This window comes from Ptychodera flava, chromosome 2 (genome assembly GCF_041260155.1).
Source record: "Ptychodera flava strain L36383 chromosome 2, AS_Pfla_20210202, whole genome shotgun sequence".
NCBI classification, from domain to species: Eukaryota; Metazoa; Hemichordata; class Enteropneusta; family Ptychoderidae; genus Ptychodera; species Ptychodera flava.
This window is the reverse complement of record NC_091929.1, coordinates 37,906,249-37,932,995: the sequence shown is the minus strand read 5'-3', so window position 1 is coordinate 37,932,995 and position 26,747 is coordinate 37,906,249. Positions and strand designations below refer to the sequence as shown.

The window sequence follows — 26,747 nt, the reverse complement described above, 5'->3', positions numbered from 1 at the left end:
GGAACTGTTGTCGTCAAAATGGATTTTCATCAATTATGACGGACTAAATAGCACATGCACTCTTACTCTGCAAATATTTTCGTTCCATTTTTGTGCATGTCCTATTTAACTCTTGCAGGGGGAATTAAACAGGACCGGGCTCATATTGGACAAAATCATAACATCTGTCAGCAAAATAGATATTTGTAATTTCTAGGTTTAGTGGCACAGTTTTGTTTATTCTGTTTAATATAATTATGATTAAAATTGAATTATGCAAGCTCTTGTTTCAACTTGGTAAAACTTTGGAACTATGGAACAGTGGATCAGATCAGATCTCTTGGTAACGCAAACATCAATGGTATCTAATGGTGAATTAGCAATTGGAGAAATGTAACATTACTCAGCCGTGCTTTCCTGTTGAAATTGACATTTCTGTATCGTTAGGCACCATTATCATTGCTTATGCTTCGATGTCTTATCACATGCAATGAATTCTAGAAACATGTTTTTGCAATATGTCCATCAATAGCAATTCATTTCTCGTCATGTCGATGTACCGCTGTACTAGAACACAGATAAATTACCTGTTTTGAATCACCAGCTTGTTTTGTGCATGACCATAATGAATTTATGTATTTGGCTATGTCATTTAAGGTTTTATTTCCTTTATCAAAGATCACACATGTCATACTATTATGACAAAGGTGTTAAATCGGACAGAGAAACTGACGGCATGAACTTGTAAATGACACAGTTTTATAAGTAGAACTGTTTTTGCGTCATCGTAAATTCATTTGTAGCTTTAATCTTTTCACATAACAGTCCATCTCTTAATCCTGTTTATGTTTCTTATTAGCGAATCCTCACGGCGATGACATAGAAAAGCCGATATGAATTATTTCCGATTTGCTGCAATGCAAATACAGTTATTTAGCCACTTATGATTCACAATTGCTGTTGGCTATGAACATAGTTGTCAAACAATATGTGGACTTGTCTTAGAGAAAAGGGATGCGTCATCTCTATTGGGGTCTTCTGTCACTGTCCCTGCAGTGGTGGCGCTATATGAGACTGACACCGTACTACTCCACCTCCATTTTGAGGTGGAATGCACCCAATAGACATTTCTGACGTGCAGTTTTAAAATTCAGCTATCGGTCTATTTTGCATCTGTTGTGCATTTTGTCCCGATATTCTTGATCATGTATAAAAGAGAATGCTTTAAATCATCCTATTAAGAGAAAACTTAAGCTTATCAAGAACCTATATCGAGGTATGTATTATCATGAAGCAGACGGGACTCGTATTAAAGTAGTTGATATAGTTCCTGGATTGTTTTATTTACTGAGCCAACTAGCAAACGAGCTCTCTTCATTCCGATGTTGATGTGGAGAAGGCAACCCTCATGTGACAAGCAAATCAATATTGAAGGCAATGATTAAACAAGGGGATATGGATTACTTGCACGTGGATACACATTGAAGCAGGTTTTATGGTAACACATTTCCAACAAGAAAATGACGGAAAATGGAAGCCCATTTCGACTCATCGCTGGATGGCAGAGAAAACTCAATGCTGGAGAAAGTTGCTAGCGTCATCTATATCATCTTGGCTTTTTTTATCGTTCCGGTAAATTTCATAGTTACTGGAACCGCGGTTTCGTTGAAGTCGTTGCGTATTCCGACTAACTGGTTCTTCTGTAGTCTGTCTGTGGCAGATCTGTTCATCGGAGCCGTGATCATTCCATTTGATATTATTTGCATTTTTGATCCACACATTTCGACGTCTAAAGTGTTCTGTATGATCGGCCTGTCTTTATCAAACTCAGTGGGTATCGCATCCATCGTAAACCTAATAGGTAAGCTATACCCCTTTCCATTATGTTATGGGTCTGATGTCAATTATGCAGCTCTGTATTATCACGTTAATATAGATTAGTAGATGCACAGATATCTTAAGATACTTGGTCTTCATGATGGTGGCGATGACAACAGCTCGAAACGTAACTTCACTGACAACATATCCAACAATTTCAAAGAATATTCTGTATAATGTCAGTTATTGAAGTCAGCATTGTGCTCAATCTGTCTTTCATGTTATCTGTGCCTTCAATCCTAAGATATTTATCATAGATATTTATCTTTCATAGAAACCCACCATGAGGACAAGTGTGTTAGTTTGCAAAATGAAGCTATGTATATATGACAATGTACAGCTGAGGAGTCACGTGAAAGACGTACAAACATTTTGGCGCCAAAGTATTTAATATTTAATAATTGAGATGCCAACTTCCAAACGGGTTAGTGTCAGCAGGCTTAAATCATTAACCAGCTACATGGAACCAAACATATTCCCAAATTTTAGGATGACCTGTGACCTACTTTCGTTTGCCTCGCAACTTAAAGGGGCACAATTTTAGTGTTAAGTTGAATGAGGCACGTTTGAGGTTTTCTCTTACACGGCTACTTACCACACCAATCATGGGTATACCTACATCTAAAACACGATCGGAACTAATTTGGGATAATTGGATCTTCATATTTTTCAAATTTCTCAAAAGTTTTAGGTGCCCCATTGCTGAATGTTGCTATATTACAAACAACTCATAAAAACAAGTGTGTATCTTAAAAAAAAATAGATGAGCTTACATTTCAGATTAAATCGACATATTTCACCATCCAATTATCCCAAAATTAGTTCCAATCGTCTTCTAGGCTAACCGGTAGCGGCAGAAGTTGTTTTTCTTGCACATGGACATGTTTGTTACTTTATATATTCCTACATTTTGGAATAACCTTTTGTGATACTTAACCTACCCTCAGGTGTCGTATCATCCAAAACAGTTGCAGCTTTTGTATTAATATATAAGTGGCACAAGTTTCCCACCTAAATTGTATGACAATGATCATTACGCAACCTCATTAATTTTTATTCAGTTGCCTCATTAGTTATAACATATATAGTGCAATGCTATCCAACAGCACTCATAGATTTGCTTTAGATGAACAACAAGGACGAGGACATATATGATACCTACTTTTTTCCTTTGATAACCTTTGACCCAGTGTCAGATATCTCATCAACAGCAATCGGTGAAGCTCGTATTTTTTTCCTTTTGTTTTTTTTTAGCAAAAACATCATGCGACCTGTTACTATGCTACAGACACTTAGTTTTATTGAAATTGGTTCTCTTATGATCTCAATTACTCAGGCTCCGTCAACGCTGCTTGCAACTTTAATCTATATTTCGAATTCCAACTGGAAATGACCAATCAGGCTCAACAACCTTAGCTTATTAACCCGCTCCAAGGTGCTTAAGCTCAATGAAATTCATTGATCTTAGCAAAGAAAACATTCTTGCAACGTCACAACACATTAATTGCCACTTCTCTGTCATTCAAAGCTGATAGACAGCGCTTGATTGGATGCATTTAACACGATTGGAACTAATTTGGGATAATTGGATCTTCATATCTTACAAATTTCTCAAAAGTGTCATACCAGGTGCCCTATAGCTGAATGTTGCAATATTACATTACTCAGAAATAAAAGCAGGTGAGGTTACATCTGTAGATTAAACCGACATTACTTCATCATCCAATTATCTCAAATTAATTCCAATCGTGTTAAAATATCCTCAAACTTTTTTACAAAACCGTGACGAAGAAAATGTTTGAAGAAATGTCAGAGGCCTATGTGACTCACAGATACTCACATCAAATTCTTGTTCAATAATGCTTAGCGAAACAACGGTCTGTTCTAATGGTTTTCTACTTCTTTTTTCCACCACAAGGTTTGACAGTAGACCGTTGCGTGGCGATTAAATGGCCTCTAAGATACCAATCAATTGTCACTGGAAAGTTCACGGCCATAATCATCGCCACTCAGTGGATCTTTGCCGTTCTTTACGGTTTTGCGCCAGCTATGGGCTGGAACAACATCGATGACGAAACTGAATTGATTCGTTGCGAACCGGTTCTTATCACAACGGTCGAATACAGCATGGTTGTAATATTCGTAGTGATTATTCCGACCTTGACCTTCGTCTCCGTGATTTTCTGCATCACTCTGGCCGCTGCTAACCGACAAATGAAGAGAATAGAAGCACAACGGTCTCCGCTGACCAGATTGAACCGAACATTAATCGCAACCAGCGCAAAAACTTTCGAATAACGAAAACTTTATTCGTGTTGGTCATAATCACCTACATATTTTGGCTGCCCTTTGCTATCGTCTGTGAGATACGCAAAATAGCATTTCACTGGGATAACTTGGATGAAGATGGCATCGCTCGCACATATCACCTTCATCTCCACCTGAGCATTTTTGCTTACCTGTCCGCCTTGATTAACCCTATTGTGTACTCGTATGGAAACAGAGACCTAAAACGCGCCATCAAGAGAAAATTGTGGAAATTATACTGCTGTAAACGGCAAAACTCTACACAGCCAGTCTTAGTTCAAATGGACGGACTGCCTACGAACACTGCGGACAGCCCAACTTGTATCGATGTCAGCATAGCCGCGTCTGGTGTCGCCGGTGACATTTCAGAGACCGTTGATAAGGAGGTACAGAGTTGTAGCCCTGAAAACGAATTGTAACCTCAATTATCATGTATGTTACCGAAACATGTTAACAGATGACACTTACACAGAAGGATTGTTTGAATGTACGTATTATGCATATATTTTTGTATCATATATTTATGGATGGATTGGAGGGAGGAAGAGAAGGGAGAGCTTGCGTGTGTGGACGGAAAACGTCGTTTATTCTGTAAAAGTTGATAATTAACGAGCTTTGCGAAGCAGGTCGTGGCACTTTGTGCAACGTGATATTCGTGCAGGTGGACGTGCCTAGAAACATTCGAGGGCAATGACGAGCCAATTCAAAGAAAACGACACAACTAAATATGTCACGGTGGACGGGTATTGAGGTAATAATTATTTAAAGTCATCTTTTTTTTCAAAAATAGAAACAATTTGTAGGACAATTTCAAAAGTTTTGAACTTTGCTATGGTGGCATCTTCAAATGAGATTACGTAAAGGTACATACATTGTTGTAACACTGACGTAATTGCTTCCGCATCGCAGCTACAGGATACCTCTTTATGTTGTTAACAAAACTGAGTGCATGTGCACTAATTTTAATAACAAACCAACCAGTATTCTTCTTTTCGCTTGTATTTTCTCCTATTCGGAGTAAACGATACCAGTTATCGAAACACACTCGTAAAAAAGAACTTAGAAGTTAAAATCTAAATAACTAAATAACAACATCTCGTCAAAGTCTGTTGATTTGGATGATTGTGAAGTGTTTTCAAGGTTTAGCTCTGGCTCTCTGTGTCAGTCTGTCTCTCTGTCCCTCTCTCTCTCTCTCTCCTCTCTCTCTCTCTCTCTCTCCTCTCTCCTCTCTCTCTCTCTCTCTCTCTGTGCAATGAAAAATTAATCATGAGATTTGTTTCTTTCAATGCGAAGAATTTAATTAGTTACAGTCACAATTTTTTTTTTCATTTTTTAAAGACTATCATCATTATAAGTTGAATGCTACAGATAAAAACATTACACTGTGTCAGATCATTGGATAAGCGTCGTCACATTTCTCAATCCATTAAACATGTGACTTATATAAGGTTTGCTATACCAGTCTATAACAAGAGGAAAAGATACAAAATCATTCATTCTTCTTAAAGTTTGCTAAAGTTGGATTTCATAAATATTTTAATAACTGTAACAGGTATGCCTGATTGAAGGCCGAGAGTGTCATGTGATAAAGAATACGGCATATTCTAAAAAGGCAGCTAGCAAACATATTTTTCGATCTCATTTATATAAACAATCCATTGCTCAATTTAAGCTGACTTAAGCTCCTGTAAATTATCCGGTGAGTTAATGTGAGTGTACTGCAGAGTATTGTCTTAATTTTATAGCTTACATCCAAAGTCAACTGCATGTATGCAATACCACATCTGTAAACGTATTGTCTCAAGTTCTAAAAATAAATGACGAAACGTTTTTTCAAAAAAAAATCTCAAAGCCCTTTCATTATTCCATAAATAGATCTCGCTCAGTAATTAACACAGTTCACGTGATTCTAAACCCGACGCTGTTTCTATGTCAACAATATTATAGTTGCAAATGACGATGGCATCGCTATATTCTTTGAGAGTTGACATGACAGCAAATGCTTAACAAATAGATTAAACATCTAATGACATGTTCTACTCAGTAATTCAAGTATTTATAGGCTGTCGTCTGAGAGTAGGCTTCCGTGGAGAGAGATCAATATTCCATATCTCGAGTTCAAGGTCTAACAGGTACTTCATAGGTAATTAAAGCGAAGTTCATGAATTTTGAGAATGTGGGCAATTTTAAACTGATATCGCCTCACGTGACCAAAAGCGCGACACCCGATAAGCAAATGACGCCAGACAGCCACGCAGTTATAACGACTTTTTGTAGTACTGACACTTTCTTTAAAAAGTTATTATAAAGTTTGTTTCATACAAGTCTCATATTTGAAGCTACTTGTATCGCAAAAATACACTGCAGATGTTAAAACAATCGCTTCATTGTTGAATGTTAACGACATGAAATAGCATCGGTGACATTAGTGCGAGATAATCGTGTCAAACAACCATGAAAATAAATTTGAGGAAAGTAACTGGTGAAGAGTGGTTCCACTTCTTCATCAACGACATGAAAAAGGGGTGAATTTAACATGAGGATATAAATGCTGTTGTGGAATGATCTGCTAAGTCGAAGCAATATCTATTTAGCGCTTTGCTTAAACACGTAGAGTGTTATCATCGGATAATATTACCCATAAGAATATGAGAGTCTTAGCAGTTTAAGTACACAGACTTAAACTTTCACTCAAATTCTCTTTCAGCAAACTTTCAACCATTCTCTTTTAATGCAAGGAATAAAAATCGGGGTCACCGTTCAACTCTTTGGTTTTACAGAAGCAGCTGACCCATGGTCAGCAAATAAAAATCATGAGTTAAACAAAACTAAGCCGGTGAAAACTTGACTTACTATCAAAGCCTAAAAATAATCCCACAAGTGGTTTAACGAACCCGAATTGAAAAAGTTGGAGAGTAATAATGTCTGTCCTCGAGGCGCCTTCTATCTGAAGTCAACACTATCATTACTCTTTCTCATTGTTTAAAAAACTCAAAAATCGCCGTTCGAAGTTAAAGATTAGAGAAGTGTAAATACCTCACATTTATGGATATAGAAGCCACTGTTTAGCAATAACGCTATGAGCAAGCTTGGAACTTCTGCAAAGCAATACCATGAAAACTAAATTTTAAAGTGACTATTGCTTTCAAGTTTTAAATCACTTAAATTGAACACGATTGGAACTAATTTGGGATAATTGGATCTTCATATTTTTCAAATTTCTCAAAAGTTTGAGGTGCCATATAGCTAAATGTCGCAATATTACAAATTGCTCATAAAAACAAGAGTGTAACTTAAAAAAGAACTTCAGATGACCTTACATTTACAGATTATATCGACATTACTTCACCATCCAATTATCCTAAATTAGTTCCAATCGTGTTAATTGTAACATTATAAGAGTCTGAGTACATTTTCTTGCGTTTCTATTTTCTGTTCATTTTCTATGTTGACTTCAATGACCAAATTGATTGTCATGTGGATCATAACACGTTAGATGCACTGATCCGAGAATCTGCATTGTCTAGATCAGCCATATTTATAGCCACATGATCACAGTAGAAACATTTATTGATCAAGAGTCAGAGCGCGGAAATGTTGTGTCTAAGCTTCGTTCTCCACTAAAGGAGATCTCATATCATCGTTGACACAGTACTCAGCTGGAGCGGCGGAGGCAGCTTCGTTGCCGTCAGAATTTACGCCTGCGCCCTCTACGTTGGTGATGTCATTTCCTTGATACTGTTGGTGCTCCTGGACCTCGGACTGTGGAGTGAGCAGCACCTGCGATTGCTGCTGCAGTGGCCCGGGTCTCTGTAATTTGCCTGATTCAGTATGCTGCTGTTGATTAATTTGTGGCTGCGACAGTGGTTGGTGTACATGTTGCGGTTGTCCAAACGAAGGCTGTTGTTGATAGTGAAACATCTGCTGGGGCCGGTGCAAATAGGTACAGCCTGTCCTTTGTTGGTATCCTGGGACCTCCTGGTAATAGGGAATGGCGCAAGGTGCATTGGTACAGACCGCACCTCGTGTTGATCCGATATGACCTGTTAGCAAAGTGCATTAAATTTGTCAAAACTCTTTGAGCAAACAAATCACAACACAAAAAATAAAAATAAAATCTTGTCAACAGTCATGATCATTTTTGTAGAGAAATTTGTCGTCGTTTTGTACATCGTTGTGCGCGCTTCCAAGATAAGATCTAGATGTTCCATTTGCATAATCATCAAGTTCTATATCCAAATAACGTGAGTTACTTTCTAATCTTTACTATGTAGCCTCACCTGTTCTTTGCTGTTCATGCTGGATGCTAGACGACACGACCCATGGATTATTAATTAGCCCCATTCTTTCCATGGGATCTTCCTGTTGAATATTCCGTCTCTCATTGGGAACACCATAGGGAAACGTACGATTCAACAACTATAAAGGAATAATATTATTTCAAATTAGTATAGCAACTAGAGACAGTCCAGGATCGATTACTTAGATTTGGTTTAGGATAAGCAATCAAAATATTACAATATGGTGTTTTCAATCGAGTGAAAACTCACAACATACGGCATCCAGTCACCTAGCGAAGAAGCAACAGACAGAACCGCTCGGCCAAATCCCCACTCTAAAAAAAGCGTGGTTCAATAACCGGGCTAAGTTGTTACATTTTTCTGACTGCGACCGCTCCACACGTTGTAGAGTTCATGAAGCACTCACGCTCGTACACTCACTATCACACATCCGCGTACACACAGACAAAATAATCACAATACGTGGTGGAGTGGCTGTGCAATAGTTTTAACATTACCAGGAATCTTTATCGAAATCAGAGAAAATCATTTGAATATATGTACATAAAAGATCATAAATTAATACTTGCGAGAAGTATGTAGGCCAAATAACGTTTGAATTTCAAGATGAAAGCATGGATTTAAGGAAGTTCGGTAAAATTTTGCACAAAAAGGTATAACATAAATGTAACTAAAAACGTTGAATAAAAATATACACTGGATCCGGACGACGTTTGGTATTACCCGCTCGAAAAAAAAACAAACAAACTTGTGCACGTATGATAAACACAAAGACAAATGGGGCTTCCATTGGCTCACGTAAGAAAGAAAAACAGCGCATTCATAGAAAGACTAGCATTGTGCAAGTAGTGAGTATTAATGCCATAAAAGGGGGTCTGAGGACCGTCGCATTTTTTCGTTAGCCGTATGTCAAAATAGACTGAACAAGTTAATATAACTTTCAGAGGGCGAGCGAAGGATTAATGCCATCCAAATAGCCAATGTCAAAAACGTCTGTGCAAGGACCAGGAATTTAGGGATGCCATTTAAAAACAGATTTAATGTTTTGATATACTGAAACAGGCACCAAGAGACCAGTAGGTCATTCTCAATAAAATGAAATGCGGGAGCAAACAGCTTAATCTCAGTCTGTACAAAGTGGATGTGTAGTGATGTCACAAGAGATTCTATATTTCCGTTAATATTGAAAAATAACTTACGCTAAGAAGTTGGTTATGAAAGACAGCTCTACAACAGAAAGCTGATGAGATTACAGCAATGACGTTTTCTGCGACGGCTACAATCATCAAGAAAGAGTCTAAGACAACTTGACCGATCTATGTAGTGTAAGAGAGTATTAAAGTCATTAGTAATAGTTCATTTGCCGTGTGAGGTAGTAACCGAATATGATCATGAAAAAAAACTATTCAATATTAGATATCATCAACACAAGAGGGAACGTTTGATAAGATATACATAAAAAACTGACTAAGAACTTTTTATTTTTTAATTCTTAAATCTTTGGAAAGAAAGCTACACATTTTAAGTTAGTACAACTATAGGTACAGGAGAATTTTTAAGTATAAGAAACGTCATGACAAATAAACTCCCACATAATGCTACTGTACTCATGTTTACAAATGTATTGATATGAATACACTCGACAGTGCGTTGCTGAAATATGATAGTGTAACTTCACAAACTGTGAATTATAACTTGCATTGTTTCCCATCGACAGACACGCGCATCTTATGGCCGTCAAAATTAATTGCCATTAATTTACTAGAATTTGGTAGTCGTTGAAATCTTTCAAAAAGTCCCCACGTGTTACAACAAAAGATGAACAGAAAGTAGCATTACGAATAAAGTTACCCCTGTGTTCGGTGTGACGTGTATCGAACGCTATGTTGATTCCACTTACTGTCACGGTGGCATATCAAATCGGGCGCATTTGGAATCGCAAAGCGTTAAAGGCATGCCCACTCGCTAGAGCTATTTGAATTAAGATACTTCTGATAAGACATACTTTTACTTGTCTTTATTTGATTTCTAGTCTGGTTTTAATTGTCACCATCTCCATTACTTTACTTGTGATGAAGTAAAGCCTTTTTCTCTCTTTCATTTTTCATTTCGATTTTAATGAGAAAGGCATCAATTATGATAATTTATCAGACGTCATTTCTAGCTCCAAGTCACAGGTAAAGTCAAGAACTAGAGAAAATTAAAATGCCTCGGGATAATTTCCACTGTTGTCTCATATAGAGGCCACTTTTCAAGACTTGTTAATGTGCAGCAGGGTTATCACTACCCCCTCATATATGTAGGTGTGTCATGTCACCTCGTTTTGTGTAAATACTTACATCAGGGAAGTACCAGTAATGATCCTCGTATATCATAAATACGCTCATGAGCAAAAGTACAGGCGCAAACAGAGATGCTGACACTGCCGAAAGAATCATTGACGCTATAATCTGCAATGATGAATAAACGGATGTCAGTTTTTGAAAATTATTCCTTCTTGGCTTAATCATTATTAATACACGACATAGGTAGCTGACAAAGTATTGTTTTACATTGCCATTGCAAATTGAGGAGGGTTTTCGTATATACATGTATAGATTTTGATCCAGAGTGAATTTCGTTTAATTCACGCATTCTAAAAGTTAGAGTTAGCGGACTCGACCGACCGCACAGATTGATTAAAACCGAATTTATGAAAGAATGTATTGATTATCATCTTTCCATTATCCGTCACCTGGCCGATAACAGGCGCAACGTTTTCATTTAACATCATTAAACTAGACACCAAACACCAGATTTTAAGGGGGCTGACCCGGAAACAAAGAAATGTGCTGTAAATTGGAAAATTAAGTACTGTAATGATGGATTTCATAAAATTTAATCAACTAGCCTTAATGGTAAGTAAACCTATTTGTTTGGTTGTTTTATTAATGTTTTCAGGGAAGCATTTCTATTATTAGGATAACTCACCAATCCATTAGCCTTTGTCAATGCAGCGAAAAGTCCAAATACACCGCTGACCAAGAACTGGAAATATTAAAGGATTTATGAGCCACTATTAATAAGAACATTACCAAACTCATTCCTACTCCTTACGTTCCCCTTAAAATTAGAGGAGTACAAAAATTAAGCTCGATAATTTATTTATCTTATTTGTATTTAATTTCCCCGAAAATTTTTCCAGCGCATTGCAGATCTCCATCTTTGCTCCATGGTCATATATGCGAGTTGCAAAACAATTTAAAGGTACGTGAATCAGAGTATTCAATACACGCCCTATGATAATATTCAATACAGGAAAGGAAAGTACAGTATTTGCATCGCCTATAATGACTCAATTACCGTCATATAATACGCATGTGCATATCGGAAACAAGTATTAAACATAATTATATTTATATTATTTTCCTTAATGGTAAGTAAACCTGTTTGTTTGGTTCTTTAATTGAAGTTTCAGAAAGCATTTCTATTTTAACATAACTTATATTGTTTTCCTAAACTTTTGAATAGTTCTTTCATAATTAGGAATAGAAATAGAATCACCATGCAAAGTTTTCTTATTTCATAGAAGCACGGTTCCGATATTGACAGACATTCGCCAGTGGAAGTACATCTATTCTCTCTTTGCTCCAAGGGAGAGTATTTTGTTTGCTAACGACAAGACGGAAATTTAATATTCTCAGCAAGTTTAAAATTGAGTCAAAATTATCTATAGGAAAGCCAAGCATTACAAGATTGTGTGGCGTCAAGAATCGCCGTGAAGCGGTATTTTTTCTTTACATGAAATTAAGATAAAAATGCATCACTTACGAATGCGCCACACCATATTCCACAAGCGATGGTTGAATCAAAACATCCAATAAATATTGCTGTTATTCCCAAAGCCACGGCAATACCACCTAGAAGAAGTTGACACAAACTAAGTCCAGTGATGGTTCGTTTGGCAAAGCCTGGTCTTGTATCATTCCTTATTGTCCCCTGCAATTGCTGACTTAGAGATGTGTATGATTGCTGCCCTGGTACCTGCGACTGGCTTGGTTCATCCCGCTGTGGTTGCATTATAACGAATACTCTGACATAAAGGTGTTAAAAACCGACAAAGATTATCATATGCTCTTCAGAACGCAATAATCAATCTAATTTTTGCACGCTCTAGCCAATTAAATTGATAACATAGCCCATGTGTAAGAACATAGTTTTTAAGGTTATCATCCTGATTGTATGACCATAAACAAATTACAGCGAAAGAATCACCGTGTTTTTCTTTGTCGCTGAACAACTACAAAAGTCCAGTTCATGTAGCTGTGAATGCATTACAACTTATACTCTGAGAAAAGTGCTAAAAACAAAGATATATTATCACATCCCGTTCGAAATACACTAAGTATTCCATCCAATTTTGCATATAGAAGGTAATTACAAATTAGCAATATATCTCACTTAACATAGATTATGATTAAGTAATAATGCAAAGACAAGATCACGATTTGTGTTAATGAATGTGATGTTGTTGAGATGTAATCAATTTTGCCGTCATGAGCAACGGGCAGACACGATCTTGCCTGTGCTATCATGCGTATTTACGGAGCCTTCAGTTATATGAGGGGTAAGTTGAGGAGGGAATAGGAAATGGTAAATATTATACAAACCTCCAGATAGAGAGTGCCTTGTTTTGCAAATTAAGCCTGGGATTCATTATGTGAAATTTTCTCTTTGTTTAAAGATTTTAGAAACGTTTACAATAAAACGAATTATAATAGCTATACCACAATATGTGAATTTTTATATCTAGTAGGTTTAATAGCTAAATGTGTACATAATAAATTGCACTGATTACACTCTTCTGGTGTGTGTACATTTATCTAATTATCCATATAATATATACAGTGTTACAGTATATGATATGCGATGTATATATATGCATTCGCCCGCATTCAAAGCAAGAGCAAATGAGGCTAAAAGTACACGTATGACGCTCGACGAATTCCATATCTAACTTCAAAGGTAATTATACTTGACTAGAGAACTATGATTGAAAGTGAATACTTTTTACAAGACATTTCTATATAATATCATTCAAAATAAGAATTTTCCACCTTACAAGATTAGCTTAATTTGTGCATTTAAATCTGCTACATTATTGATTTGAACGTACTTGACTATGTTAGGGTGATTATAATTGTATGTGTGCGCAACATATATGATATTGACATTTTACACAGGGTGTCTCTTGGGAAAGCTAACAATGATTTTTTTTCCGAATGAATACAAAATTAGTTATATGTTTGCATCAATATATGCTTTGTTGTTGGTATGAATGTACTTCACTAAATTAGAGTGGTTAGAAGTGCATATGTGTAGAACGGTATGATCTTTGAATTCAACACATAATAGTCTGTTCACTGCAATGAGAGTACAAATAGCATATATCTATACCCCTGAACTGACAGACTGTGCTTAATAAGAGCTAATTACAAAAAGTGGTATTCTTTTGTAGAGCAAGACCTAACATGTTGCAATATGGAAAATTAGGTCAAATCCCAAAGAATGATTAACAATGATAATGGAATAAACGAATGGATGTGAACTTAGGTAAACATGCTTGGACGTCTATTGGACAAAGGGGTTAGGGATACACACATTCCAAGTTTTCAAATTCGGAGTGTCAGAATTGGATAGTGTCATGTTTTATAAATCGCATACTGGAAGTCACGTTTTAGATGAGATCAAATGCAAACGACGATTTGGTACGTGCAAAAAGTACGCCAAGTATGTCAGAACGCGGTACAAGGGGATATCAGTGCTAACAGAAGGGCCATATCGCCGAAGCCATTCACATGTACATAAGGTAACGTTGATTAGAACACTCAACGGGAGAAGCCATTCTTTATACAACAAAAACAACCTGATTAACAAGGAAATGTCAAAATATGTTTATCCCATAGATTTAGTAATTAATTTAGCAGTATTGCGTTAAATACCGTTTCACTGTCGGTAACAACACTGAATATGGATTGAAATAGGATTGAACATACAATTATCAATAATTATACATTGCTTGTCGAGAACGTTGATGTACATAGCACCATGATATCTCACTTTCGATAATGTGATGCTGTAAACTTTAATCCAATCACCGTATCCATCGCTTATATATCCAACTGTATAGGGAATAAATTAGCCACAACCTCTCACCGCCATAAGTCAGCCTATCCAAATGCTATCAATGCCCAGTGTGAACCTGCTTACAGGGAATCGGGGTGAACTGGTTAACGAAAAGTTTGATGACCACAGGTAAGCCAAAAGACATGTTTAAAAGGATCACAATGGACGATGATCGAATGACCCATGCTTGAACCTTATTCACCACCTACTTTGCACTACGAGTCCAATTTATGTATACAGGGAGGGTACAAAGGTTAAACATTAGAAATTACGTGCTTACACAAGTTCATTAGATGAGATCTATCAAATATAGCCTCTAGCTTGTTCTCATTTAAATAAAAGAAAACTTCGGCCTTTGGAGCAAAGGTGACACCAGTATTATTGACTAGATATCAGTAAGGTTGTGGTAGGCAAACCTTTACCCTACTGGCGTAGCGCCAACACACACATTGAAACACCCTTGGACCAATAACGTACATTGACATGTTCGGCAAAGTGACTTCATCAGATAAAACAAGATAGTGTGCCAGTCAGTGATCGAACAGAATGACCGTTATTTGTGGTGTTGCCGAAAAAAGCAACTCTATCGTACAAATAGACAAAGCAACAGACGGATAGCCAAGCGTAAATTCGTTCGTTCTTCATGACAGCAGTGGACTACATCAGCAGTAGTGTCTTTTCTCATGTCGGCAATAAATTTACGTCGTTTTTTGACGACGTACTTTTTCAGATATTAGAACAGAATTTGTGATTCGTTGTCTTTTGGTTTGAGTATGTGAAGTACATCTTCAAAAATGGATAATAAAGGCTCTTCTGTTGTAATATTTTCTATTGTATTATATTGTACTATAGTGAATAATATGAAAGAGGATGCGTTATACAAAGATCTGATCTGATCTGATCTGATCCGATATGATATGATATGATATAATATGATATGATATGATATGATATGATATGATATGATATGATATGATATGATATGATATGATAATCTTTCCCATCCTTATACAAGGGATCCTGTGTCGCCCTACCTTACGCTATGCCATATTCTATTATGGTTCTGTTTGTTCGTTCGTTTGTTTGTTTGTTTGTTTGTTTGTTTACAGATTTCTTGTTCTTCATTGACTTACTTGCACTGATTTCTCAGTATCAGAATTTTTAAGGCATTGGAAAATAGCTGAAGTAAGAATTTGTATATTTGAATTCTTGGAGAGAAAGATAGCTATCTGTCAGAATCCGTTCCAATGTAATATTGCCACGTAGACCTTTGCTCTGTCAGATCAGATAGACCATAAATATTAAGCATTATTTTTTCTCTGCTAGATATTTTAAATCTATCATATTGTTAAGGAAATACTGTAATGATATCCATTTTATGTAATCGGGTTTTTGGGGACCTTTCTCTTCATAATAGATCTTGTTAACTTATCATTTAACATTGGCTGTTCATACCTCACAAATTAATGAGCGCCGTTCCAACCTCAACAGTGTATCTATGCCTCACGATTACATGACAATGAAATGTGTGTGAATTCATACACACGTTTAGATAAAGTGGAATGTACCTTTTACATATTATGATTGCCTAGTATCCTTGGATAACGCTATCGCAGCATCGATATGACCTACCTGGCTGATATGACTCACGCAATGTCAAGTCTTGAAGTTCCTTCTGTCCCTCTGCGGTCAGCGCTGAAATAGATGACGTCAGAAGTATCTCTATCTCAACGAAAAAATGTTAGGAATTGCAACCCTGATGAACATGTCAATTTACGTTTCCTACGTGGCAACGTAACTAGTAAATCAGTAAGTGAATAAAAACTTTGTTGAGATTGACCAAATCCGCCTTCCTTGCTATTAACTCGAATTTGAAATCATTTGTTTGATATTCTTCCTATGGGACGTTCAGGGCACAAACTTGCCTTTCGGACGGTACTGCTTAAATGCCCGTATGATGCCTAACTCTAAACCGTCCATTAATGAGTGACACGATCCTAGAATTAAAACTTTGTTCACAAGTTAGGAAAATATCTCGCATTGCAAGTTGTGTACAAAGCTTGGTCACTCGCCGCTTTTGAATATTCCTGAACACACACTTACAGCTTGCAAGTAAACAAATTAACAAGCAAAATAAACACCGCCCTCGCATTGCGTTCCGATAATGCTGACATGAAATTTGGAGGTTTTAAAGAAGCCACTCGCAGAAATAGTACAGTTTCTATCTTATAACATAGTCCTTTCGTAGATCTTGTTATTTAAGAAGGCCAAGACAATAGTAAGGGTAGCTCAGAATGAATATGTTCTACCTCAACATTCAGTAATAATGCGATCGTTGCTGACATGAAATTTGGAGGGTTTCAAAGTAACAACTCGCAGAAATAGTACATTCGATCCTATAATATATTCATTTAGTAGATCTTGTTATTTAAAAAGGCCAAGGAAATAGTAAGGGTAGCTCAGAATGAATAAGTTCTACATCAACATTCAGTAATAGTGCGGTCGTTACGTCGTATGCAAGACACCTGTTGACATAGGGTTACTATTAGTTAGAACGACCTTAATGGCCGCAACATTCAGCTCCGAGTAATTATCAAGTGCGATCGAGAACGGGGAATTGTAAAGCAGCCGAGTCACACAGTCAATGAAAGAAACGCTTTTTTCATAAAAGCACCCAATCTCTTAATGCTTGGTGGAAGAAAGGAAACCATTCAATTAAGACTACGTGCACAAACACCTCAGGAGGGGCAGAATAATGAAATATAATTGCCTTGAAAGGGAAGACTTAAAAACATAATGCTGCTTATTAAGTGTACCACAGTGACCAATACTGAACAGAAACTGACACAGAAATAAAAAAAGTCAGGAATCGCGTACTAATTTGTACACATCCACGCATTGTAATATACATTTCAATGACCTTTTCGTTACTTGCTGAATGTCTGCACGCTTATGCATACTGTCTACAAACAGTAATTGGAAGTACTCTTCATTCATCAACCAAAGGTGTGTGTTAAGTTTCTTGTTTGACGACATGATATAAGTAGAGTTGTGACCCTCTTCTGAATCTAGTGTAAATTACGGAGAGATAGAGTCTAATAAGTTCATGCTAACTTGTATCAAAATCAAATACAGTTGTCATTAACATTTCAGTCACTGAACAGTTATGCTTTTCTCGTGTGTGTTTGTGTTACTTCATCATGTTTGTTCATTATTTTATAGAAAAGTTTTAATTTGTGATGTACATATTTCGGGATCACAATGTGTTGAGCAAACTTCGGACGTCAATGTGAATGAGTATTTAAATATGTTTAATCAGTTATAAGTCTTTAAGTTTCAACATATTTTACGTTCGAACAATCCTAATCAAATGACCTCATAAAATGAGTATGAAGATAATGATAGTTCAAAGAGTTTGCGATTGCGCCCTCTACGACGACGATCCCAAATTGTTGGTGTTTCAGCTGTATCAAGTGCTACAGTTATGTTTGTAACAGTGCTGTTTGCAGTGAAATTCGAATTTGCGTTTTCTGCGACCTGTGTGGGTACAGTTGCATTTGAGGCCAATGTAGTTGTTTTATCAGCTGCAGATTTAGTGGTTTGTACGTCATTTGTGTTCGAGGTGGATGGTGATGCTATCGTTGTTGCTGATTTGGAGGCAGTGCTCTCATCGGATGATGCCTCAACAATTCAATTGTTAAACAGCTTGTAAAGTAAAAAAGCTGCATCAAAGCAAAATGAGTTCCTTCTCTTAATTTTTTCCATTAAACTATCTCCCGACCATTGACCTCAAGGAAATCTTAATTTGTCACGGATTAGATTATTATATCCCTCTCCTTAACACTACCTTCGCTGCTGTCCTCGAGGGAGCCTCCCCGTTCATGTTTGCCTTCATTGAATACCATTCAGAGATGTTTTTTTTAGAAAGCAAAGATCTTAGAAAGCCTAAATTAATTACAAGGGGGGTCAGTGGAACTCCGTGCGCAACTCTACTGTAAAATGTGACCCCTTTCCTCGTGTCCAAAATGTGACCTTCCCCTCTTTTCCGACATTATAAAACTTGAACCTCCCTAAATACTGCAGTATTTCCTGAGGAATAACTGAAACTTTATAAGCTAATTTACATAACATTTGTATTTTAAGTTACGGACAGAAATCACAGGGGGAGGGCTTGTGTTTTTGAAGGGAGGGTCGTAGTTTTCAGGCAAGCATTTTTGGAGGGTCATGGATTTGCGGGAGGGTCATACTTGGCGCATCTATAAGGCGCAAGATGTGACCGTTATTATGTTTCATTCAAGAATATCAAATCATGATACAAGGCAGTCTATCAGGCAAGCTATAGACATTTTCCCCGACACAACAATATGATCACCGAAATGTTGATTTACCATACATGGTAGTCTGTGAGGAAACTATGAATATTTTTTTCCAATACAAAGTTATGTTAATCTGTGTATTTATGTACTCTTGATTATTGATATTAACGTACTTGACTAAAGTAGTATCAATTGTAAAGGAAAAGTTCATGCTGTTCTGAATCAGGATTAAGGGGAACTTCAGACCACAGTACGCGTAGATAAAGTAAATATATAGATCAGGCGACACAGAAATTAACGTTGCGCTCGAAACTTTATTTTCCCAGGTCAGCCTGATGGCTGCCTGGGGCAACTCTTGGCTCCGAGAGCCTGGAGATTTGCTCACTCCAAGGCCCCCAAAGTCTCACTCTCAAATTCACAATACTTTGTCGACAAGAAAACTTGCCAACGCTAGTTTCACAATGATTAATACGTAGTATGCATGAGACATGTCACAACACATTATTTTAAATCCAAGCTGTGAAAATATGTAAAACGATAGTTAACGGCTACAGTTCTGATAAAAGTTCGACAATATTGTCATTCTATTGTCCAACCTTGCGTGAGACATTCCATGCATAATCATAGGAATTCACGAGACACGCGGGTGCCTGGAATGGCGCTTCCATTGAATTTAAACAAAAAAGACTTGAAAATGTAATTTGCCGCCAATTTTGAAGAATTACACCTCCGTTAATCGTGGAATTTCAAGCCCAAGAGGCGAAATGTTTAAATTTGGCGAATTACTAGAATGAAGATTTACAGTAACCGGTACAAATTATAGAAACATGACAGTAGGGTGTGTTACAAGTGGATGTGTGTAAGAAATTGGATTTAGGAATTTCATTAAAATGTGATTCACTATACATGATAGTCTATGAGAGAACGATGAACAAGTTTTTGTCCAATATAAAACGTAAAACTAACAACATCTGTGCGTTTATAGATATTTAATAATTGACATATACTTTGCCACTGTCAAATATATTTTTCAATCTTGTCTCCTATCAGTTTGGACTGTTCAAGGTGTTTAATGTAGGATACCAATGCATCCCCTTTTTGTGAAGCTTGTCGATAATTTGCATATATTTAAGGTGAAGTACTACGAATTACGTCAAAATTAAGTTGTGGTGTCATTTTGTTGAAACTTTGCACAAATATTCTTGGAAGTTGTGCAAGTGCAAAAATGAAATAAAAAATGGGGGTCACCACGCTTGTTTCCATGGAAACGGACGTTAAAATGGCGTCGTTAGAAATAAATAAAAATGATATAATTCACTTAAACTAAAGAAAGCAATTATAAAACGCTTAGCAATGAGTTAATTTTAATAAATACCAAGACTTAAGATCCATATCTATTGAATGTATAGTTTTCATGATGTTTGTGAAGAAATTTTAACATAGGTATCGATTACAAAATAACGATATCGAAATTATATCACTATATAATTTTCGAACTTTTCTTCCTGTCGCTTTGAATGGTGTCATTTTGACCAAAATTGGCGAATAAACTCCTGACATAATACCATTTAGTTTACACTTTTAATAAAAGGGTGTCACCACGCTACTTTTTACAATATCTCCAGGTGAATGGGTAATTTGCGCCATATAAATGGGAGAGAAATGTTAATTTTTCGCTCATATTGAATAAAAACCAGCTTCCTAGGGGGTCAAAACATGACAAGGTTATAGGTCACATGTATTTCTAAGACACTGGGTCAAAAAATTAGGTAAAAGCGCAATTTCAACAATGACAGGTGATGTTAAATACATGCGCTACAAAATAACCCATTTGCGGCAGGCTGGAGTTAAATCTGCGCAGAAACGTTCTAAAGCGTGTGCGCGTCCGCATTCGTCGCCCTTCACCTTAAGAATCTATGTATTTCGTCGGTGATTTCCTATAGATGAAATATCACACGGAAAATCAAAGGTTTGGCCGTAAAATCAGCTTCTGTTACAAGTGACCCTCCCCTGATACGTTTATAAAAAGTGACGCTCCCCTTGGACAGTTTTCTAAAAAGTGACCTTCCCCTATTCTCCGGCCTATCCCCTATAATTGCTGAAGGCTCCCTTAAAACTAAACGTGCGGATTTATTGTGATATCCCAAATAAAATTTTGTTAACACTCACCTTTTTCTCTTAAAGAAATGTATTTTTTTAGTCTGACATAAAACCCTTTAAGTCAACAAGATGTGACGGTTGAGATACGGTCCGCTGGGTCTAGAGGTCAGGGAATTTCCCAATACACTATCGTTAGCTTTGCCAGATGACGACATGAATTTGTGCAAAATCTTTCAAAATCTTGACATTGCTCCCATCCCCTCTTCGGTAAACCCAGAAAACAATCAAGATACGCCTTACCGACTTATTTCACATTAACGGCTGAAGCAAAATATAACTTCACCAACCACTCACGTGTGAAAAAAATGCCGTAAAGCCCCCTTCTCCACCAGTTACAATAAATGCTGCGCAACTTCTCTTATCACAAAACAGCCATATTGACCGCGAGCGTCAAAAGTGACCTTCCCCAAACCCCTGGCCTATCCTCTGTAATTGCTGAAGGCTCCTTTAAAACTTAACGTGTGAATTTACTGTGATATCCGAAATGTTATTGTGTCAGTTTCTACACTTATCTTTTTCTCTTAAAGAAATATATCTTTTTAGTCTGACATAAAACCCTTAATTCAACAAGATGTCACGTTTGAGATACGGTTCGCTAAGTCTAAAGGTCAAGGAATTTCCCGATACTTTATCATCAGCTTAAATGTGCTTAAATGTGCTTAAATGTGACGACATGAATTTGTGATAAACCCTGACATTGCTCCCATTCCCTCATTGGTAAACCCAGGAAACAATCATCATACGCCTTACCGACTTATCTCACATTAACGGCCGGAGCAAAATATAACTAGTACTTCAGCAACCACCCACATGTGAAAAAATGCCGACAGGGCCCTTTCTCCGCCCAGTTACAATAAATGCTGCGGAACTCCTCTTGTCAAAAACAACCATATCGGCCGCGTGGGTCCTGATTTTAATGTGGTACCAGTCTTCTAAGATGCAACTTTTGAATAGCCATTTACTGGTACGGAACACATTCTTAGTGAAAATGCTGTCATACAGAAGATTTCACCTAGAGACTCACAAAGTATATTGCTTATGTGATGTTTATGATATGCGCCGGTCTTAAGTCTATAGTCACACATTCCGTGGTGGCCTACAGCAGATAACTTCTTTCGGAAATCATCACTTCTATACCGCTGAAAACATATTCTTTTGCGTCACTCCTTTATTTTTAGATGCAGCAAAGATAATTATGAGCGCTGAATTATGGATCAGTATAAAGGATAGCAGTCATGTATTTTGAAATGGAGTTGTGGCAATCTGTGTTGATTTATTCAATCGACTGAACTTGTTATTGAGTTGGAAACTGTTGTAAAACTAGGCGGTACGTGTTTACCGTGCTGTTCTGGTTCATTACTTCCCCTTTTTATTGTGTCCACAGGGCCAGGGCTGCCCCGACGTACAAACAGCCACAAGCGAATGAAGGTTCAGCGACGCCTCACATCCGTAGGGATCAGTTTTGTTACTTCAGAACAACATGGACACATGGGATTAGTAACCGTAATTAGAAACCATTTCAGGGCTGAATCTGTAAAACAGAGCGTACCTTTATCTTTTTTAAGTGTTAATTCGTTTCGAAAGAGCTGAACATGCATTTTAGTTTATGTGCTCGAATTCCTTAATTACACTGCGAGAAGTGAAACTGTCAAATGACACAAGGGTCAAGGTTTTGACCTTAAAACATCTGATGAAGTCATTCTATTGGTCGAATATGCGATGTAACACGAGGGGCTTGGCCCAGCAGTGTTTGACGCATAATCAAACTAACAATTTATTTTATCTGTTTAGAGCGATTCGGAGAAAAAAGGACAATTACGGTCGTTTTTAATGCTCCTTTTTGCAGGTTGCACGCTTCACCTTTCATAAACTGGCTTTGATAAAGTTAATCAGGTTTTGCCATTAAGGCATTGAATGAATTGTAATTTGTTGCACACGGTGTAGTTGCCATACCCTGTCAACAAATTAAAGGCAATAATCGTTTATAGGCCCTTCTCAATCCCAGGTTCTTGCATTAGCGAATGTGTCTACAGCCCATCAACAGTTTGTCATTTTTTTGTTTTCCATTGGATATTTCATCAAGTAAATAATATTTATATTAGATACATCTGATAATGAGCGGGGGCTTAAAGATTATGACCACAATGGTCTACTGAATAGTAACGGCAATGGCAATCCTGAACTCTGATTGGTGGACGAAGAGCAGACTTGTCATAACCTTATTTAGCTCAATGTGAATGAGTATTTAAATATGTTTAATCAGTTATAAGTCTTTAAGTTTTCAACATATTTTACGTTCGAACAATCCTAATCAAATGACCTCATAAAATGAGTATGAAGATAATGATAGTTCAAAGAGTTTGCGATTGCGCCCTCTACGACGACGATCCCAAATTGTTGGTGTTTCAGCTGTATCAAGTGCTACAGTTATGTTTGTAACAGTGTTGTTTGCAGTGAAATTCGAATTTGCGTTTTCTGCGACCTGTGTCGGTACAGTTGCATTTGAGGCCTATGTAGTTGCTTTATCAGCTGCAGATTTAGTGGTTTGTACGTCATTTGTGTTCGAGGTGGATGGTGATACTATCGTTGTTGCTGCTTTAGAGGCAGTGCTCTCATCGGATGATGCCTCAACAATTCAATTGTTAAACAGCTTGTAAAGTAAAAAAGCTGCATCAAAGCAAAATGAGTTCCTTCTCTTAATTTTTTCCATTAAACTATCTCCCGACCATTGACCTCAAGGAAATCTTAATTTGTCACGGATTAGATATTATATCCCTCTCCTTAACACTACCTTCGCTGCTGTCCTCGAGGGAGCCTCCCCGTTCATGTTTGCCTACATTGAATACCCTTTAGAGATGTTTTAGAAGGCGAAGATCTTAGGAAGCCTAAATTAATTACAAGGGGGGTCAGTGGAACTCCGTGCGCAACTCTACTGTAAAATGTGACCCCTATCCTGGTGTCTAAAATGTGACCCTCCCCTCTTTTCCGACATTTTAAAACTTGAACCTCCCCAAATACTGCAGTATTTCCTAAGGAATAACTGAAACTTTATAAGCCAATTTTCATAACATTTGTTATTAAAGTTACGGACAGAAATCACAGGGGGAGGGCTTGTGTTTTTGAAGGGAGGGTCGTAGTTTTCAGGCAAGCATTTTTGGAGGGTCATGGATTTGCGGGAGGGTCATACTTGGCGCATCTATAAGGCGGCAAGATGTGACCGTTATTATGTTTCATTCAAGAATATCAAATCATGATACAAGGCAGTCTATCAGGCAAGCTATAGACATTTTCATACACAACAATATGATCACCGAAATGTTGATTTACCATACATGGTAGTCTGTGAGGAAACTATGAATATTTTTTTCCAATACAAAGTTATGTTAATCTGTGTATTTATGTACTCTTGATTATTGATATTAACGTACTTGACTAAAGTAGTATCAAATTGTAAAGGAAAAGTTCATGATGTTCTGAATCAGGATTAAGGGAACTTCAGACCACAGTACGCGTAGATAAAGTAAATATATAGATCAGGCGACACAGAAATTAACGTTGCGCTCGAAACTTTATTTTCCCAGGTCAGCCTGATGGCTGCCTGGGGCAACTCTTGGCTCCGAGAGCCTGGAGATTTGCTCACTCCAAGGCCCCCAAAGTCTCACTCTCAAATTCACAATACTTTGTCGACAAGAAAACTTGCCAACGCTAGTTTCACAATGATTAATACGTAGTATGCATGAGACATGTCACAACACCATTGTTTTAAATCCAAGCTGTGAAAATATGAAAAACAATAGTTAACGGCTACAGTTCTGATAAAAGTTCGACAACATTGTCATTCTATTGTCCAACCTTGCGTGAGACATTCCATGCATAATCATAGGAATTCACGAGACACGCGGGTGCCTGGAATGGCGCTGCCATTGAATTAAAACAAAAAAGACTTGAAAATGTAATTTGCCGCCAATTTTGAAGAATTACACCTCCCATAAATCGTGGGATTTCAAGCCCAAGAGGCGAAATGTTGAAATTTGGCGAATTACTAGAGAATGAAGATTTACAGTAACCGGTACAAATTATAGAAACATGACAGTAGGGTGTGTTACAAGTGGATGTGTGTAAGAAATTGGATTTAGGAATTTCATTTAAATGTGATTATATATACATGATAGTCTATGAGAGAACGATGAACAATTTTTGTCCAATATAAAACGTAAAACTAACAACATCTGTGCATGTATAGATATTTGATAATTGACATAGACTTTGCCACCTGTCAAGCATGTTTTTCAATCTTGTCTCCTATCAGTTTAGACTGTTCAAGGTGTTTAATGTAGGATACCAATGCATCCCCTTTGTTTGTGAAGCTTGTCGATAATTTGCATATATTTAAGGTGAAGTACTACGAATTACGTCAAAATTAAGTTGTGGTGTCATTTTGTTGAAACTTTGCACAAATATTCTTGGAAGTTGTGCAAGTGCAAAAATGAAATAAAAAATGGGGGTCACCACGCTTGTTTCCATGGAAACGGACGTTAAAATGGCGTCGTTAGAAATAAATAAAAATGATATAATTCACTTAAACTAAAGAAAGCAATTATAAAACGCTTAGCAAATGAGTTAATTTTAATAAATACCAAGACTTAAGATCCATATCTATTGAATGTATAGTTTTCATGATGTTTGTGAAGAAATTTTAACATAAGTATCGATTACAAAATAACGATATCGAAATTATATCACTATATAATTTTCGAACTTTTCTTCCTGTCGCTTTGAATGGTGTCATTTTGACCAAAATTGGCGAATAAACTCCTGACATAATACCATTTAGTTTACACTTTTAATAAAGGGTGTCACCACGCTACTTTTTACAATATCTCCAGGTGAATGGGTAATTTGCGCCATATAAATGGGAGAGAAATGTTAATTTTCGCTCATATTGAATAAAAACCAGCTTCCTAGGGGGTCAAAATATGACAAGGTTATAGGTCACATGTATTTCTAAGACACTGGGTCAAAAAATTAGGTAAAAGCGCAATTTCAACAATGACAGGTGATGTTAAATACATGCGCTACAAAATAACCCATTTGCGGCAGGCTGGAGTTAAATCTGCGCAGAAACGTTCTAAAGCGTGTGCGCGTCCGCATTCGTCGCCCTTCACCTTAAGAATCTATGTATTTCGTCGGTGATTTCCTATTGAGGAAATATCACATGGAAAATCAAAGGTTTAGCCGTAAAATCAGCTTCTGTTAAAAGTGACCCTCCCCTGATACGTTTATAAAAAGTGACGTTCCCCCTTGGACAGTTTTCTAAAAAGTGACCTTCCCTATTCTCCGGCCTTTCCCCCTATAATTGCTGAAGCCCCCCTTGAAACTTAACGTGTGGATTTATTGTGATATCCCAAATGTCATTTTGTCAGTTTCTTAACACTTACCTTTTTCTCTTAAAGAAATTCATTTTTTTAGTCTGACATAAAACCCTTTAAGTCAACAAGATGTGACCGTTGAGATACCGTCGCTTCGCTAAGTCTAAAGGTCAAGGAATTTCCCAATACACTATCGTTAGCTTTGCCAGATGACGACATGAATTTGTGCAAAATCTTTCAAAATCTTGACATTGCTCCCATCCCCTCTTCGG

General features: G+C 37.1%; 1 protein-coding gene across 2 annotated transcripts; it reads right to left on the bottom strand.

Moving 5' to 3' along the window:
- Positions 1-6,552: 6,552 nt before the first annotated feature.
- On the bottom strand, positions 6,553-22,662 carry LOC139120294 (uncharacterized). Of its 2 annotated transcripts, XM_070684608.1 has the most exons (8): positions 21,857-22,662; positions 16,263-16,325; positions 12,276-12,537; positions 11,436-11,492; positions 10,805-10,915; positions 9,665-9,781; positions 8,445-8,583; positions 6,553-8,207 (listed from the first exon to the last, which is right to left on the bottom strand). In XM_070684608.1, the coding sequence occupies exons 3-8, from the start codon at positions 12,522-12,524 to the stop codon at positions 7,768-7,770; spliced, it is 1,113 nt and encodes a 370-aa protein (XP_070540709.1). In that variant the 5' UTR covers positions 12,525-12,537; positions 16,263-16,325; positions 21,857-22,662; the 3' UTR covers positions 6,553-7,767. The 2 variants fall into 2 exon arrangements, with proteins under 2 accessions (XP_070540709.1, XP_070540719.1); XM_070684618.1 differs by lacking the exons at positions 11,436-11,492; positions 21,857-22,662 and having other exon boundaries at positions 16,263-16,633.
- Positions 22,663-26,747: the final 4,085 nt, after the last annotated feature.

Bases quoted from the DNA above. Each gene is read 5' to 3' on its own strand.
- LOC139120294 (XM_070684608.1), bottom strand. From the start codon at position 12,524: ATGCAACCACAGCGGGATGAACCAAGCCAGTCGCAGGTACCAGGGCAG. The intron at 10,916-11,435 runs GTGAGTTATCCT...TCATCATTGCAG, and splicing joins TGACAAAGGCTAATGGATTG to ATTATAGCGTCAATGATTCT. The intron at 8,584-9,664 runs GTAAGTTATTTT...ATTCCTTTATAG, and splicing joins TTCATAACCAACTTCTTAGC to TTGTTGAATCGTACGTTTCC.